The sequence below is a fragment of the Pristis pectinata genome, chromosome 6 (assembly GCF_009764475.1).
Source record: "Pristis pectinata isolate sPriPec2 chromosome 6, sPriPec2.1.pri, whole genome shotgun sequence".
NCBI classification, from domain to species: Eukaryota; Metazoa; Chordata; class Chondrichthyes; order Rhinopristiformes; family Pristidae; genus Pristis; species Pristis pectinata.
The window spans coordinates 29,354,841-29,373,516 of record NC_067410.1 but is presented as its reverse complement, the minus strand read 5'-3'; the positions used below and the strand labels follow the sequence as shown (position 1 = coordinate 29,373,516).

Here is an 18,676-nt window from a genome sequence, read left to right as displayed (position 1 = left end):
AATTCAAATGCTCTGAGTCAGCCACTAGTTAGTATACCTCTATGCAATATACCAATACCCTGGTGAGATTGTGTTACTGCTGGTTTACATTGACAATACTCCAGCCACTCCCCAACAGCTTGTTACCATGATGAGATGTGACTCTGCTTCTTGCAGGTATACGAACACATTCAGCATGATGGGAAGAAGAATGTGAAAATTACACAATATTACCATACTACAGGAAAAAAGATATATGTAAAGCATAGAGAATGATGTGCTTTTTTTGGTAATCCAGAGCTGTTATTCCACTACAAGAAAGCAGTCCTGAATCAGTTGTGTGAAGGACATACAGATGTGTCAAGTAAGTCACTAGAAATTTTATCTGATGACCAGGCATCAATAGCCAGAATGCACAGTTGCCATTTTAAAATAGATAACCCTGTATCTGTAGCAGGCATAACATGGAAAGGCTAGTCATTGAGATTCATCATTGATTGCACTAGACCTTTTTCACCTGTGGTTTGTCAGGAGTTGAAGCAATAAGATTACATAAACCATTGTACTGTATGTTGTAGTCATCAAAAGTACCAGGTGAAGACTTGCTACGACCAGAAGATTCCTCATCTGTTTCTGGAACTAATGTAGTCTATGAGAACAAACCTTGAAAAGCGATCTTAGCATCAGTGTATTGAGCATGGAAACCACCAGGTAAAATAAATTTGTAAAAAGAGGTTTTAGTTGCATGGTTTTGTTGTGGTATTGTGATTCTTTGATTGTATTTAATTCATATTAAAGAGAAGGAGCTGTTTTAATCTTTGTTGGGAGAATGTTCTTTAAGAGGTGCTGTGAGTCTATTGTTCTCAACTTCTTGAGTGGTTGGAAGACAACACAAACTAAAATGGCCTTGCATGGTGAAAATGGCTGAACTGGGAATGCTGTTTATACTTGATGTTCATATATATTGAATGATGTCACCATGATAGTGACAACTTGCATAGCCAAAGTGAGTTTATCCTCAGATGCAAATTTGCATGATTTAAGGCTTTAGAGTAGGGCTTGAATCCATGAGCTTCTAATTCTGAAGCAAGAATGCTATCAATTGAGTCATAGTGGAGCCCTGAGGGTCTGACTGATCCACCTCAGCCATAACTGCCCTTTGATCTTGTGAAATGCAGGGAAGTTTGCCAGTCTAATTCACTCTGTGTAATTGGAGATGAGAAATATTCAAGACATACAGAGATTTAACAGCAATGTACTGAACATGAGTAATTGAGAGATGAGTTGGCATATTTCAAAATAAATGCTCGTGTAGCAGTAGGATCCTACTGAGGAGTCTTTTTCAAATTGCACATAATGTTAAAGAGTGGTCTCAGCTATAAGCCCAACGGTTGACATCTCTCTTATGAATAATGTTCTGGTTCAAAGTTAACAATATTATTCAAGTCATTAACTTCTGGTGCAATGCTAACCTGATATTTAACCACGCAACTGCAGAACATTGAAAAATATTTACCAATAATAACAAGCACTAAAACAGCAAAAAAAGTCACAAATTTTGTTCCTCGATAGTTGTTTTATTTGAAACCATCATCATATAGGATGGTCTTGTTGTCCTCATATAGGAATTATGATCTTGCGAATCCACGGGGGCCCACACTAACTATTCCTATTACAGAAATAGGCCATTAACATTTTATGGGTAAATCTGCACCACCTTCCTCCTCCCAATCCATTTGTGAGATAATCTGTGTGGGTGGGTTGAGGAGAAAGGAAAGGTCAGCCCGCTCTCTACTCCTTGCATTGTTGCTGAATGGGGCTCCTTTCAGAATTTATTTCCTTCACCACAATAATTATTGGAGACTCAGATTGCTGGTCATCACTGAGTTAGTGGTCTCCATTGCCCATGGATGGTGCAGAATTGGAGATAATTGAAAGTGGCTGCATGTTGAAGTGTAATCTTCCTCACATTCCATGTCCCACATAACCCATACTTTCTTCTGCTTTATAGGATTCCAATGGTTTACATATGCCTTTCTTTCTTACCCCCTGCACTCACCATGAATATACTCTTGAGCTCTTCTCACTTCAGATACTCAAGAAATACCAACAGCAGAGGCTCTGGCTAATCAACCTTTGCCATTCAAGAAAAAAAGGCATCTTGTTACTCCACTTGGCAATCACATCCTAAACTGCAGGTTCTAGCATTTCATGTACAATAGGGGATAGTTTAGACATGTGATCTGCACAGACCCAACCAGCCTGAAACCAGACCAAAAATAAGACATTGTTTGTACGTAAACTCCCTGGAGGGCACCAAATTTGCTCCAGTGGACTTGGTTGAGGCATATGTTTGGACCACCCACAGCTAAAGGATTATAAACATATACATTGAGATACTTGGAGCATTGCCTGCTCAGCCAGAAAGCCTGCATGAAATGCCTTAGAATATGAGGGCACATGACTTCGGGTGGAGCTTGGAGTCTATTCTTCGCAGTGTCGGAATTCTGGCCAGCTTCATTAAACTTAGCTGCTAATGGGCATTTATTTATGCTAGTTACTCAAATTCTGTTTAGCTTCATTTTCACAAAACATTACCTCCCATTATCTATAGAAATAGTTAACACTGTTCTATACCCAAGTCACCTCACATGGACCCAACCACATAGAACAGTGCCTGATGTCTGCAGTTTCAGCTTTCCCTGCTGTCTCTGTCAACTCACTGCCAAGCAAGCTGTCTGAGCTGCCACCTTAGCTCTGGTTATGTGTTTAAGGGGGCTTTAAGGGTGTTATGACACTCCAACCATCTGTTCTCCAACAAATTACTAGAACTGCTGATACCCTAGCAATGGATCCATGCAGCCCATCATTAATGCCATTCGGGTAGTGCCCCTGCATTTGTTAGTCTTCCAACTAGCCCTAAACATCTGTAAAGCCAAGCCATGTGAGAAGGAATGAGCGTTGATGAGTCACTATCATCCATTTTACATGGCTTATATTGCAGACATTGCAGCAATATTGGACTACTAACAGTGACTAATGGATGCAATGCAGTGGTCAGCCTTGTGATGAATAAGTAAAACTACTTCTCTTTCTTTGGAGTGGTAGAGAACTTCTCTCAGAATCTCAATGTACCTAATTGTCCTTTGCTAATTGCTATCACTAATATGAATTTTCCAAAAGTCCAGCATCTCAGAAACTGCTATGTACCCCACTGGATTTAATTATTTCCATTGATTCTTACAGCTCTCAATACCATTATTGGCCAGGTGATCACAGTTTTTTTTTAAATCAACAATTCATGGGGTTTTAAGTGTCTGCACCACATCACATTTTGTTGTTGAAAGTCATTTTAAACCTCAAATATTGTGCATTTATTTTATGTTATGTTTCCGTTCCAATTAAGAAGTCTGTTTTCATCTATGATTCACATTCTTCTCATAATTTTAAATGATTTTAATAATATTTTCATGTCTTCTCTTATTTTTTCCATTTTTCCAATAATGCACCGAGACCTAGCAACCATTTTCTCCTAAAATCATAATGTAACCAAGCTTGATGACAGTTGCTGAGTTTGCTTGGAATAATCCAGGCCTCAACCAATAATTTCCTGAATTAAATATAATTGTCAGAAATCCTGACAAATGTATTCTGCGGTGTGCCAGATAGTGTGATTAATATAGCTGAGGGGCAAATGAATGGCTTAACCCCACAATTTTCCTCCCATGATAAGGCAAAAACAGGAATTTGGAAAGTTGTGACTCTGATGTGATTAGGAGTGATAAGTGTGGGCAGCCATTTGCAGGTAACAATATTAGAGTTGAATTTCAGATGGATTTCTGTATAATCACTATTTTACTTTAAGTTAAAATAGAGGCCATGATAACAGATAGATTGAATGCATGCAAATCACACTTTGCAGATTTACAGTTTAGATGCAGTTTTTGATGTGCATTAAAGTCTATATATTAATGGTGAAATTGGAATATTTTCTTTTGTTGTTGAATTCCATTTGATAAACTATGTTAGGAATTTCTATCTGTTTGCTCCTGAAAGGAATCTAGAGGTTAATTTGAGGAATTGTGCATTTACAAGTGGAGAGAGTTTTAGGGCTGAGTTGCCGTTTTTGACTAAGAAATAAATTCCACCAGAATTACCAGTGCAAATTGTTGAGATTAGGCATGAGAACTACCACTGAAATTATCTTCTGTTATTGTGGGAATGACTTTTTTTGCAGTTCAATTCCTATTCCACTTGTTAAATGCCTGAGAGATATTTAAGGGAAGATTCAGCTAAATTTATTGGACTAATACCAGTGGTCTTTGCTTTGTGGCTTCTTTCTAAATCCATTTTTTTTTATTGCAGTCGCGATTGGTACAGAAGTTGTGGTCAGTCTGCTGTGCTTGATTGTTTCAGCCTGGAGAGAGAAGCCAGCACTAACCTCTGAGGAATGTGGATGAGGAAGAAGAACTAACAAACTGAGAATACAGAAACTGTTAGAAACAGAAAGATAGAGTATAACCTTACATCATTGTGTAGCATACCAATTAAGTGCCTACTTTCTTTGATGAGCAATACCTGAGAAGATTCAAGCTAAATGGAAATATGTCCCACCTACTGGTTTAAACATGACCTTATGTTAAACTTTCTTCAAGTTGCAAAGCCTGCACTTATACATACCATACAGCAGGATACTTAAACAGGAAGAGATATTTTGCATGATTGCTCAAATGATTTGATGTTCCAATGAGAACCATGTTTAATAGTTACTAGGACAAGAAAGTTAGTATTTGCATATAGAGTGGTAGTTTATACCATTACTATTTACGACTCAGGGAGAGGTCATGTCCTTGATGCAACTGGGCTAAATATGGTGGATCCAATTCAGTAGCTGATATTTACAATATTTGAATATCTGTTTGATATAATCTATTGAAATATGGATGTAATCTACTAACGTAGCAAAGAGAATACTGGAAAGGGAAATAGGGTTCATTGGTTTTAACTTATTCTGAAAACTGCCATATCTGAAAGTGCTTAGTAGGATTGAAGCAATAATTAAGATCTCTTTCACTGCTTTTCACTTAACTTCATCTGGCTCCACTTTGAGCAGCTTTGTCAGTTCTCAGCTAGTTTAATGGAAGGATCTCCAAGTGAATGCGAGGTAGTCCACTTAGTTCAGGAAAGGAAAACTTTAAGCTGGTTAATCAGGGCATGACACTGAGAATGATGAAGAAAACCCTTCCATGTTTTTCCTTAACACCTGGAAGAGGCTGCATCAATCAGCAGGCACTCGTGAAGAGAATCAATAAATTATACATTAAACTCAAGCCTATAAGATGAGGAAGTGTTAATGCAAACACTGGTTAAGTAGTAACTACAATTCATTTCATGGTCCTTACTTATATGATACACTTTCAATATAATACATGTAACACAGCTGCCAAACAGTATAGGTGGAATAAAAACAGAAAATGCTGGAAAAACAGCAGATCAGGCAGCATCTACGGAAAGAGGAACAGTCAATGTTTCAGGTCTGTGAGCCTTCATCAGAATAGTTTTGATGAAGGATTGCGGACCAAATATTGACTGTTCCTCTTTCCATAGATGCAGCTTGACTTGCTGAGATTTTCTAGCATTTTTAGATTTCCAGCATCTGCAGTGTTTTTTTCATTTTTACTACAGAAGTAGAATTGTTATAGACTAAATGCAACAAAGAAATTTATAAACGTCAATGATGTTTCAGATGTTTCTTTGAGTTCTTGCATTATGTAAATTGTACATCAATAGAATTATCACAAAAGGATAGCTTAATATCTTTTGAGGGATATAAAGTGTAAATGGGGCAGATCTATTGACAATTGCTTACTTACCCTGGCTCATTACTTGAACCATGCAGAGCAATCCAGTCAATGAGGCTAGGGATTCTTCCCTTCAACTCCAGGTTTTGAAGCATCCACAGTGAGCAATCTCGGGTGGCCAAGCTGTGGGAAGTTTTTCAGCGCTTGATGGCCAGCTGTTCAACAACAGGCATTTAAAGTCTGCAAGAAGCTCTATAAGTATTGTGGCCAATGGATCTGACTAGGATGATCCTTTGATTTGTGGGTTAGGTAACGTTTGCATCCTAATGAGGAACTTACCAAGGATATATCAGGAAAATGGGAATTCTACCCATGCAAATTTTGTACTATGGTTTGGAAACTCAGATGGATGACAAAACAAAAACACTGATTGTGGGAATAGACGGGACTAAATTCAGTAGCCTCTGACCCATGATTAGCCAAGTCTGCCTTCTAATTTCTACCTGCTCATTTCCATGTTTTTTGCACCAGCCAATGATTGTGGTGTTTGTCCAATGCGTGCATCAGCAGGGAGCCAGTGTCAGGAGTTCTCAAGTTAAAGCTAATCTGTTCCTTATAAGGGAGGAGTATGTTGGGACACCTACAGCCTGTCTTTCTACAATTTAATCTGACAAGGCAAAGCATTAAATAATGGCACAGTCCGAGAGATAGGGAATTCCAAGGCTCTTGGACACTGTACTTAGACATTAGAGGAGGGAATGGAATGGAAGAGAGATATTCTTTATTTTAAGTGTGTCAAGATGCCCTCCACACACATCTATAGTCAAATACCAAGGATAGGGATGCAGTGCCAGAAGTGGTTTAATGATATAATGGTGGTCAAGGTCAGTGAATACATCTCCAGGTGCACTACTATCTGCATCATTGGTCTTAGACTTTGCATCCCCCCACACCTTCCCACACCCAAATCATACCAAACACTCAGAAGCTCCACTGCACCCTTCACATTGCTCACACCCATATCTCAGAGTTAGTATACAATGCCAACAATTCAATTATGATAGCCACTGCTACAGATCACATGGCACCCATAAGCAGGATAAGGCAGTGCACAACCAGCACATCAGCATCAGGTAACAAGAGTACAGGTGTGCTTGAATGTCATAACTTTCATGGAGATGACAGTGGTCACTATTAATAGTGATGGATCTTCCTGAGGCCAAGGGCAGCAGGTGTCCTCATAGTTAATTTACCTTCCTACATACAACTTCCTTCTCAAACCATTCTGATTTACAAGCTGGAGAAGGAATAAGCTTTTCTTACTCTCCTCTGCTATGTAATTCTTTACTCTTTTGCAATTCAGATATTCAAGAACTGTAAACTAGTAATGTCAGATGCTGACCATCACTGGATTTCACACTCATAGCCACCAGCTCAGATACTGACAACTGCAGGCATTTTAGAGGATAGCACATAGGGAAGGCAATCAGAAAAGCTCTGTAAAATGTCGAGAAGCATGGAGTTGTCCAGTGCCAGTTTGGCAGAGGACACTGAATTAGTGTGGAATCCATCTTTTCCAAAGTGAAAGTGGAGTCCATCTTTGTGCACACAACTATGAAGCCAGCCATGAGGCAGCATCAATATAGCATAAGAGAAGCCATCCAAATTTTAAATGTTGGAGTGAAAACTCAGATTGTTGTCAAGCAAAGTCAGTTGTTGCCTTATAAGGTCAGAACTGCTGTCTTTGTCGTGATTACAGAAGCAAAGGAGCTCAGAGGGTGTGACTGTACTTCAGCAATCTGCATTCTCCTCAAATGATATTTTATTGATGAAAGATCATTGATCTGAAACTTTAACACTTTTTCTCTCTTCCTTTGTCCCTGTCTCCCTCTATCTCTCTCCTCCTCCTCTCCCTGTCTCTCTCTCCCCCATAGATACTGCCTAATCAGCTGAGTATTTCCATTATCTTCAATAATCACTGCCATCTGAGGAATTAGATATTATGAGGGTAATTTGCTATGGCAAAAATATGTGGGCTTGTTTCAGATAGGAAATTAATTTCAAATTGAAATCCAGTACAACCTGCCTCCATAGGAAATGTGTTATTGACTTGCTTCCAGGGAGAAGTGAATATCCTCCTGCACGTTATTCATTTAATTATTTTTATCAATCTATGCATCTAGGGCCTAAGCTAGGTTTAAGCTTGACTTAGGGCAGGTGGGTTTCTCAGGCCTCAGGATGTCTGGCAGCTGAAAGGAGGCATGGAAGAGATAAGACCTGTTCACGCACAGTTTGTGAGCCTGCAGTGCTTCCCTCCAGTGTATGTGACAGCACCCACCCAAACCCCATTTATCACACAACTCTTGCCAACCCCAATCCTTTCTCTATCTCTCCGATTTTACACTGACCCTTGTATTACCCCATACCATTCCTCCAATCCTCCCCGAATTCATTAAATTAAACCAACAACCCCCATAACTCCCTATGATTTCTCCTCCACCTTCACCCATCCTCTTCTGCAGTATTCCCCAGTTGGCAATCTATTAACCAGACAGCTTTTCAGGTATCTATTAGGCACGGAAACTGTTAAGGATAGAATGCATGTTAGGGACCTGAACTCTGCCCAACTCCCCCACCCCATTTGGAAATACCACCTATATATTAGCATACATCATCACCTTTGGTCAGTGAGGAGTTATCATGATCAAGTGAGGAAAGGTATGGTACTCCAATTCAGATCATTGAACTTATAAATGTATATAAATAGAGCTCAGTGCCAGCTGAAGATGAGCAGCATGAATGATACATGATTGTCTGTTCCTTGTGATTTGACTTGCAGGATTGTTAAGTGCAGCACTTCTGGGACAAAAGACAGTACAGTGTGTTAAAGGAACTAATATCACTCAAAGGCATAGGTTTGAAATTCACAGGGAAAGACCTACTGTTGAATTTTATTAGCAAGACTTCCAAAAGTAAAAAAAAGCAACTGAATATATTTTGCTTACAATCCCTTGAAATGTAGATAATCTAATCAGTAAAACAAGCCTTTTATTGCAATGACGGTATGAGAATGTATATTCTGTTTTTGAAAACTGCTACTGCTCAAACAAATGAATTTCTGTTCCAGATGATATATGCTTGATAGATTAGCTGGGCTTTCCCAGTTTGTCAATTTTAATCTGTGATGTGATGATGATACAATAATGAAATGAAACTAAACAGTGTAAAAGGTCACTTTTTGGCACCAGGTGACCACAGATGTTGAAATATGTGAATATTTTACATTAGTAATAAAATGCTATAGAATGTGCACTAAACAGACCGCATTGTAATAAAAATTTAATTCCAAGTGTAACACCAGCCGTCTCAAAAAAATAAGCTGTGAACCAAGTGAGGCCACAACAAGGAATTACATGCATGTTAGACAACAGATGTAGAATGTTATAAATGGATCTATGCAATCCCATTAGCAATGGCTCAGATCAAAGCTGCAAACCTGGCACATCCAACAATGAATGGTGGTGGATAATTAGATTGGAGGAAGAGCTCTATGAACATTCCCATCCTCAGTGACAGGGGGGTAGGACATTAATCTGAAAGGCAATGCTGAAACCTTTGTAGATCTCCTAAGATCCCCATTATCAATAAAACCTGTCTTAAGTCAATTTGATTCAATCTACATCAGGTCAAGAGATGGCTGAGTGCACCAGATGCTTTGGGAGTGGGGAACACCCTGGCTGCAGTGATGAAGATATTCTTCAGAACTAACTATGCCTTCAGTCAAGCCATTTTAGTGCAGCTGCAACATTAGCATCAACCCAACAATGGGCAAACTTGCACAGTTTGTTCGGTGCACAACGTGCAGGACGAATCCAGTCTGGCCAATTACCACTTTATTGGTCAACTCTCAAAGTCACAGAAAGCATCAACAGTGCTGTCAAGCATTTATTTATCAATACCTTGCTCAGTTGTGTTCTGCTAGGACCACTTGTCTCTCGCCATTATTTCAACCTAGTTCTAAGGGCTAAATTCCAGATGTGAGGTGAGAGTGACTACAAGAGTAATATGTGACTGATTGTGGCATCAAGAGCCCCTAGTTAAATTGGAGTTTAAGAGGAAAACTCTTTACTTGTGAGAATCATACCCAGGATAAAGAAGATACTTGCAGTTGTTGGCTACCAATGATCTCAACTCAATCTATCACAGTAGGTCCTCGGGGGAAGTATCCTCTGGCCAATTATCTTCAACTCCATCAGTAAACTTCTCTCGCTTATAAGCTCATTAGTAGTGATGTTCACTGATCTTTGTACAATGGTCAGTTCAATTTGCTCCTATTCAGATTCTGATGTAATTCACGCCCATATATTGCAATGGCTGACAAGTGAAAGGGTCCAGTTGCCTCACTGGGTGGACCTCAGTTACATTCAAGAAGCACAAACCCACTTCAGGACAATGCAGTCCATCCATCTCCTTCAGCTTCCTTGCATCATCATTACATTATGCACTGCATATAAGATGCCCTGACATATTTCATTAAAGTTTCTTTGATAGCACCTCCAAATCCTTGTCAATCCTTATTGTCATTGGGTCTAAATCCTGGAATTCCCTTTCCATCACTATTGTGGCAGTAACTTCACCATGAGGACCGTAGCAGCTCAAGAAGGTTCTGAATATCGCCTTCCGAAGGGGAATTAAATAATGACTGAGAAAAAAATATTGCATGTTGGCCATATTTATGAATTAGTTTTTTCTGTGGTTTATTAATTCCATCATAATTAATTATTGCCAACCATAACTTGAGACACGTAAAAAAGTCTCAATTGATATCTTCAGTGTGTTTTTAAAAATTCATCTTATTCCTATTCTCACTTTTAATCTCTTTGACAAAATAGTTCCAAACTGTCAAGCGTTTTGCAAATCTCATCAAATGAGCAAATGATTTCAATAAATATGTCAAAAATAGAAAGCTGTTTGCAATAGCTTTCATACTTATATTAAGGTTGTAATTTTAAGGCTGCAAGTCTATTTCATTAGCTGCTGAAAAAAAATCAGTAAATATAATTGTTCTGTCTACTAATTGCAACTATGCCTCATTCCAGAGGCTTAACGCCATCTAGATACATTTGTAAGCTATGTCAATGTTTCATCAGTGAATTAAAATACTCTTATAAAAATTATTGGGGCTTCTAAAATGGTTATCCCTTGATAAATCTAGTGAGGGGAAGCAACAATCGTTATCTTTCTTTCCTTTATTGTTTTAAAACTCAGCCTCAAGGGATTCTATATTCCCTTCTGTGTGCCAAGAATATCTGTAGAGCAATGTTCACTATGAGCAGATAAGCAAATAATTCACAATGATATGAAATCTAGCACATTTTTTTTTACAGGTTTTCAGTTAAGCAGATAGAAAAATTAATAATCTTTAATGTATTATGTGCAATTTATAAACAGGAATGGAATATCAAAACATTTACCAAAGTCAAAAGGAGACAATATAACTTACTCTTATATCCAATAGCACTACATATTTTCTTCTAATCGTTACATATAAAAACATTGTTCTACTAATTAGACAGCAAAATGTTTAATTAAAGCTTCATTGCTTACAATTTTTTCAGATGCTAAAAAAATTATCCTTTACTTACCGGAGCAAATATCACCATACACATTTACAGAAAAAATTATAATCCAATTTCACTCCACAAACAAACAGAATCTGGCTCATACTAAAATTAAAATTTGAAAATCCTTCTGATGGACTGTAGCTCTTGGACTCACTTTAAGAATAGATGTACAGCAAAAGAGAAAATCAACATGAGAGATAGAAAGATATTATAGCAAATCAGGCACTGCCTCAGTTGTATTTGTTGAGGGCAGCACATTCACATTAGAGAAGAAATGCTGCATTCTTACTGGAGGAATCTGAGTCTGCAAAAAAAATGGGCAGACTTACTAGAAACCACAAAGCTCATGCCAGCTTATAAAGTTGATCAAAAACAGGAAGGTTCTTGATTCATATAGTTCAGACCACAACAGCATTTGCCTTTGAGAACTTTTCTTGCATCAAAGCAGAAATAACTTCACTGCTACTGCATACAAAATAATCTCTTCTTAGCTATACAATATGTTATGTTTCATTTTATTCTGAAACTGTGTGATCGCTGGAAAATAATTTATTCTGCATGAAATATTCATGTTACTTGAGTGCCTGCTGTACCTATAATGTAAAGTTATCTAAGGAACTGCTGCTATTAAAAGAATTTTAGAAGCAAGAAAAAACAAAGAATATAACAAGAAAGACTGGTGTCTGCACTATTGAGAACTAAGAGCTATCAGACAAATATATCTATACCAATACTTTATACATCTACCTTATAATATGTCTTTAGTGTCAGGATTTCAGACTTTTTAATGAACAATGCTATTTTCAGCAATACACATATTTATTTATCATCCGTACCAAGTGAATTTTCAATTGCTGTACTTAATTAATTTTAAATTTTGGATCTCAGGATAGATCTCAAAAATTACACTTGTTGTTGATATTATCCATTATTATCACTGGGGTAGAATAAACACTTACCACAGAACTAGGAGGGGAAAAATTTAGCTTTACATGGCAGTTACTGCAGGAAATTGGCCAGCCAGTTCCATATTGGTCTGAACTCACCACTTAACATCTCCATTCCCATGAACCCTCAATGCATCGCATTCTTATTCATTAACCTAGCCCATATAATGTCTCAGATGTCCACTGTAATACTTCTTATGTTTTAGCATTGACTACATGATGTACACTTTTTTCAAAAGCTAAGATAGTGTTCTGAACCACCTCGGTGAAAACAGTTTATAAATACATTGGATTAATTTGAGTATTAGTATGTCTGCAGGTTGACTAATTAAGGCTGTCATTTAACTATATCTTTATGAGAACCACATTAACGGGGTACCTCACTCATCTATAATCAATAATTTGTATTTTACTCATAAATGATTCTTCTGGGCTGTGAGGAATTGCATAATTGTGCTTTTTTTTTCCAAACAAGAAATGTTTATATACATGGGAAAATGAAATCTCAGAACACATTTTAATCAATAGGCTAGTATTTGCATAATTTATTCAACCATGGGGACCAGACATATTTTTATACCTCTCTTGAACTCAATATTTACCACTGAAGCTACTCATAATCATTGAAAAATTAAACTAATTTCAAAATCTAACCTTTTTACTTTGTATTGCAAACGTTTTATTTCATACGTTAGTATGTTTTCATTTTATTATTGGTGAATTTCTGGTTAACTGTCTGTCATGTGAATAATTTATTTAGTAATTCCAACAGGAATTAACTTCCTGCTAAACTTTCATATTCTGGAGCTGTCCCAAACCTGTCAATTATAGAACTGAAGCAGCAAGTTTGATACTATTACTGGCACTCTCTTGATAACTCTGTCATTAATGCTTATTTAAATTGCAAGGCTGCAGACTTGAATCAAGAGGCTGCTGAAGAATAAACCGGTTCACCATCAAGGCATTAAAAACCCTGCCATTTTATTGTATGCCTGCCAAATCACCTTAAAATTCTTGGCAAGCATTTCTCTTGGTGAACAGGCCATTTACAGTGTGCTAAGCATGCATGCAAACACATTCGGGGTGAATTGCGCCAATTTGGTCAGTGCTTTAGCATGCCAGCAGTTAGCAGATGTTGGATGTATGCAAAGTTGGGAGATCATGATGTCAATCAACATGCGATACCAATCAATGAGAACACAGCCATTTTGGAGTTCAACACCCTCTCTTAACCTCACAAGTATAAACTTGTGTTAAGCAACAGGAAGGCTCCTTTCTACACCACTACCAACTCTTCAGTATTTGAAGTATTCATTAGCAACTCACAGGTTAGTTGTGGATTATTTTGTTTTGTCTTTTTTTCTATAATTCTACAATTGCTTATTGCTTTCTGTAGTTGTTTTGGGTATCAAGAGGCTGTGCCAAGTGATGACTTTATTCAAGGCTTTAGCATGATTGCTTTTTCTTAGATACAGGTGCACTATTACACATTCCCTTGGAATACAGCATGACTGGAAGAATTAACAGAGGGCAAACAGAGCAGAGCAAGCTGTGACCAGAGTAAGGAAGAGGATTAGGACAAGGTTTCACAGCATGATACCATATATATCCAGATTTTCGGAGAGGAACTATCTTAAAGACATCAGAACTTAAATGAGGAGGCCCACACTGAAATATGCCGTTTCCTCCAGACATAATCACAGTAGAGATATCCTGTTCCAATTATACAGGGCCCTGGTGAGACTGCATCTGGAATATCATGTAACATGTCAGATTTTCCTGCCTTAGAAGGTATACACCTGCGACAGAGAGAGTACAGAGTTTACCAGATTGATTCCTGGGATAACGGCTTTGTTGCATGAGGAAAGATTAAGAAGACTGGGCTATATCACTTGAGTTTAAAAGAATGAAAGATGATGTCAATGAGATATACAAGATTCTCAGAGGGACAGGATAGATATAGAGATGATGTTTTCTCTGGCTGGCTTGTCCATGGGTCACCGTTTCGAAATAAGGATCAATCACTGTGGTCAGAGATGAGGAAAGAATTCTTCAACTAGAGAGTATCTTCATGAATATTTTCAAGCCAAGGAGTGGTAGACTTTTAGATATTAAGTAAATCAAAGAATATGGGGGAAGGGCAGGAAGGTAATGCAGAGGGAAAAATCAGATACAATGTAATTGAATGGCAGATTAGGCAGGTAGAGACACATTGCCTACTTCTGCCTTTATTTCTTATGTTCTTAATGTGAGTTCAGAACAAGGCAAGGACCACATTGTAAGTGGCTATCAAGGAATGGAACTTCTATCTGACTGGCTCCTTCCAGTTTGGAGCTTTACAAAGTCTTGCTGTGGAATATCCATTAATGAGGTTCTTAAGGCTCTTTTTTCAAAGGGAGGTAGCCATCTTTTGATCCCTCTTGCCAGAGACCAGCCGGTGGAGGAAGCTGGCCACTCCATGAGAATTACAGGCTTCCCCATGGTGCAGCCTGTCATTGAGCACAGGCATAGCACATGCTGCATATTAGTTCCACCCAAAATGGACAGTGAAGAGATCCCATTGCTTCAATGCCAAACTGGAAAGTGAATAGAGGCCATCCATTTGGCAGGTCAATGCCCTGTATCCTAGCAGAATCCTACTGCATTCAAGGCACCAGAACAAACCAAAAGGTGCATTCCAGGTGTGATGGAGCATCTGCTGATGACATTCCTGAAACCTCTGATGCATAACCTACTGTGCACAAGTGCATTACATGAATTCAATAAGAGTGGTATTGCACATAAAATACAGGAGAGCAGATCAATCAGAAAGCATTGTACTGTAGATGCTAGACATCTGAAACAAAAACAGAAATATTCAGTAGGTCAATCACTATTTCTCCACAGATGCTACTTGATTTGTTAAGTAGACCAATGATCCCCCTGCCTCTGGATTCAGCCTACAGTGTTTGACAGAACTGGTGTCAAGATTCATGGTGGTCTATTGGATGTTGTACAGTTAACAGCAGAAGAAGAACATTATGAAGATCCAGAGGGTAAGGAAAAGGAAGAAGGTGACCTTTGGCACATCAGACTGCTCCTTCCTGCATGGACTGACAATGGTCCATCATCTAGTGTGACCCAATGACAACAAACACCACTTCAATAACAGTTCCACAACCTACCTAACCTCTAACGCTAAGCCGCACAGAACAACATCAGAATAAAAGCCATTGTTAAATAAACATTCAAACTAAATTTATAAATGAAATCATTCTATATTTCATTTGACAGTAGACTAATCACCCTTCTGTCCCCTCTTTTAGTGCCTGTCTTCCGTGTGTATTTTCCTGTCTAATGCAATCCCTAGTAATCTGCTGTTGTTGTTGAAGGCCCTGAGACCCAGCAAGCTCCTTTGCTCACAGATGCACAACCATGCTAGCAGCAAGCTGACCTTGTATGGCAGTGGTCAGACTTCCAGTGCAACACTCATACATTGGGCAATCACTGTTTTCCCTGACAAGCATTTTTGGGTCCACAAGTCTGTAAAAGGAATTGGTTACCACTTCTACACAGGACACCTTGGACTTCAAGCTCAGTGTTAGGAATTATGCCAACTTGTTGCTGGACTCCCTTCTTTCTCCTTGCTAAGTAATTGGACCTTCTGACAGACTTCTCAATGAACTAAGCATTTTATATTATGCTTCCTTATGTAGACTGGTCCATCAAAGTCCTCATCTGAATCTTCAGCAGCAGAATGCAGAAGAAATTTTACCCTTCAAAGGGTAGCAAAAGTGCTAGCTTGTTCATGCAGTCCTTGCTGCAGGCCACTGGAGTCCTACATCTCACCTTGCTTCTATGTTATTTTCCAAACTGAGTGCAAGAGCTGATAGTTGCAAGTGTGAAATTGTGTGGCAATATCCATTCATTGCTGCTACCTTTTTACTATTCCCCCATTGCCCCATCAGTGAAATAAAGGGACGGAGGCTATGAAGCAGAGAGGCAGGGTAAGTAAGGGGTGTCTTATTCATCTCTTACATCACCTGAAATTTATAATTTCGGTGTGGAATGGAGTTGGTGGTATGTGAGGAGGATTAAAGAGAATACTTTAAGGGTTTCAATTCCACCTCTGCCATTGGTCCCAGCAACGGTCATTCGTTCATGGCCAGCACTGGCTCCACATGGTGGCTGGGATGAGTAGATGCACCAGGCCCTCTCCAGTTAGCTGCTGCTACCTCTGATTGTGTGTTAGTTACCTTGTCCTGCAAAAGAGAGGGAAGTGTGCAACCTCTGGGGAATGTTGAATGATTGTCAATGTGAATGAGCTGTGAGATACGTATACAAAGCCTGTAGCCATGCTAGTTTGTGAGGATGCATAGAGTATATGAATATTATGTACCAGTCCTCACTGATACTTGTTAGTTAAGTGATGGGATGTGATTAATTGAGCAATGGCTGGCACAATTGAGCCTCAGAAAACCATAGCAACTGGTCTCTCTCTTGTACATTGAATACCGAGTCAAGTTTACTTCTAGATCAAAAGCCAGAACCTGCACCACCTCAGAAAACCATAGCAACTGGTCTTTCTCTTGTACATTGAATACCCAGTCAAGTTTACTTCTAGATCAAAAGCCAGAACCTTCTCTTTAAATAGTGCAGACTAGCTTTAAATGGAACCACCTGTGATATTAGCTCCCGCTGATGCACCAAGCTAATGAACAGAATGGTGAGCATTGACTGATGCTGCACTTACAGTGCTGGCATGCTGCCTGCACTCCACTCAAAGTGTGTTGCTTAATTACACCTTGTGATTCCTGGATTGGTTTACATGCATTATCAGATTTATTCCCATTTTACTCTTAATCTGTAATAATGGTTATTCAGTATTTGGTCAAAATTCCAATTATTTGCCCATCAAATTAAAAAGAAAGTGTGTGCAAGACCACTAAAGGACATGGTGGGGCAGATTTAAACTGATTCTCATGTTACAACAGTGAGGATAAACCACAAGCTTGCATCAGAAACATTTTAGTGGGAATAATGGGAAGAGCCAATGTAAACTAAACTGTATAGTTTTATCATGGGTATAGGGACAGAGTGGGACCATGGGTGTTTGTTCACAAATGTCAGAAAACATACAGGAGCCTTGACTTTATTAAAAGAGGCTTCATCAACAGAAATTCACCCTCAGGCTGACAGAGCTAAACTATTACTAGGGAGAGAATTCACTTGTGTGGAGAGACTGGAGAATCTGGGGTCATTCTCCATCACGATGCAGGCATTAAGAGGAAGTGTTCAAAATCTAAATAAGTTTTGACCAATTAAATAAAGAGAAACTGCTTCCAGTGGCAAAAGGAACAATAAACAAAGGATAGGTTTAACATGATTGGAAAAAGAACAAGGGGCAGCATGTATTTTGTAATAACTTTTAGAAAGGGAATTCTTGAAAGATGACATGTTCTGGAGTATGGGGAGAAAAGGGAGAAGTGGGACTTGGTGGGTAGATCTATCAAATAACCAGCAGCAGTACCATGGGCCAAATTGCCTCCTTCTGTGCTGTGCCTCTAAGTCCCTGTTTTGCACCTTCAATAGTTAAAAAAGTTAGACTGGAAGCTGCTTTGAATCTTCAATATACAGGTATGTTACATCAGAGCCAGGGAGGTACAGGCATATCAGTCTAACATTCATTATTGAGAAGGCGCTAGAAGGGCTCCCCAGAGAAGTCCTTAAAAATCAATAAGAAAGTTAAGGGGCAATGAGAAATTCACATACAAATTATGAAAAGAATGGATCAAGCTGCCAAAAACTATTTTTGAAGCAAACTTTAGAGTTTCAAATGAGGGAAACGAACAACCTGGAATATTTTTCCACATCTTTGATAAAATATTTCTTATTGCATAATTTCACTTTGTGATCAAAGTTTGAAACATTTGTTCATGAATTGTCTACAATTCCTCCAACGCAAGGAAATATAATTGAAGGATCAGCCTGGAGTTATGCTTCTAGATTACTAGACTGATTCTACTAGGAGAAACCCTCACCACTGTCCACTGGCTTTACTGAAGACTCTAACAGTCAGTAAACTTGAGGTGACACCAGAATCTGTGCAAGAGTTAAGATTGTGGAAGAGTGCAATCAAATGCGAGAAAGTTTAGGTGTGTATGGAGAATGGCCACACAATGCCAAATAGTATTTGAGTTAGAAAAAAATGTAGTGTTATCTAAGTTGATAAGTTTAATACAGACTCCATGTAAATTTACAGGAAGCAATAAGAGGGAAAAAGATCTGAGTTGTTCATGAACAATATAGAGCAATTTAAGTTTGATGGGTCTTATTAAGAATTCCA

General features: G+C 38.5%; 1 protein-coding gene across 2 annotated transcripts in view; it reads right to left on the bottom strand.

The window, feature by feature from the left end:
- The window catches only part of synpra (synaptoporin a), a 257,466-nt gene that overhangs the window by 103,980 nt on the left and 134,810 nt on the right, over nt 1-18,676 (bottom strand). The window contains exon 1 of one of the 2 annotated variants that reach the window (XM_052018775.1): nt 11,426-11,583. The exons of the other annotated variant lie outside the window; for it this stretch is intronic. Within the exon in view, the coding sequence (XP_051874735.1) occupies nt 11,426-11,449 (24 nt within the window). The 5' untranslated portion in view covers nt 11,450-11,583. Of the gene's footprint in view, nt 1-11,425; nt 11,584-18,676 lie in introns of those variants that run through there. 2 annotated transcript variants of the gene reach the window in all.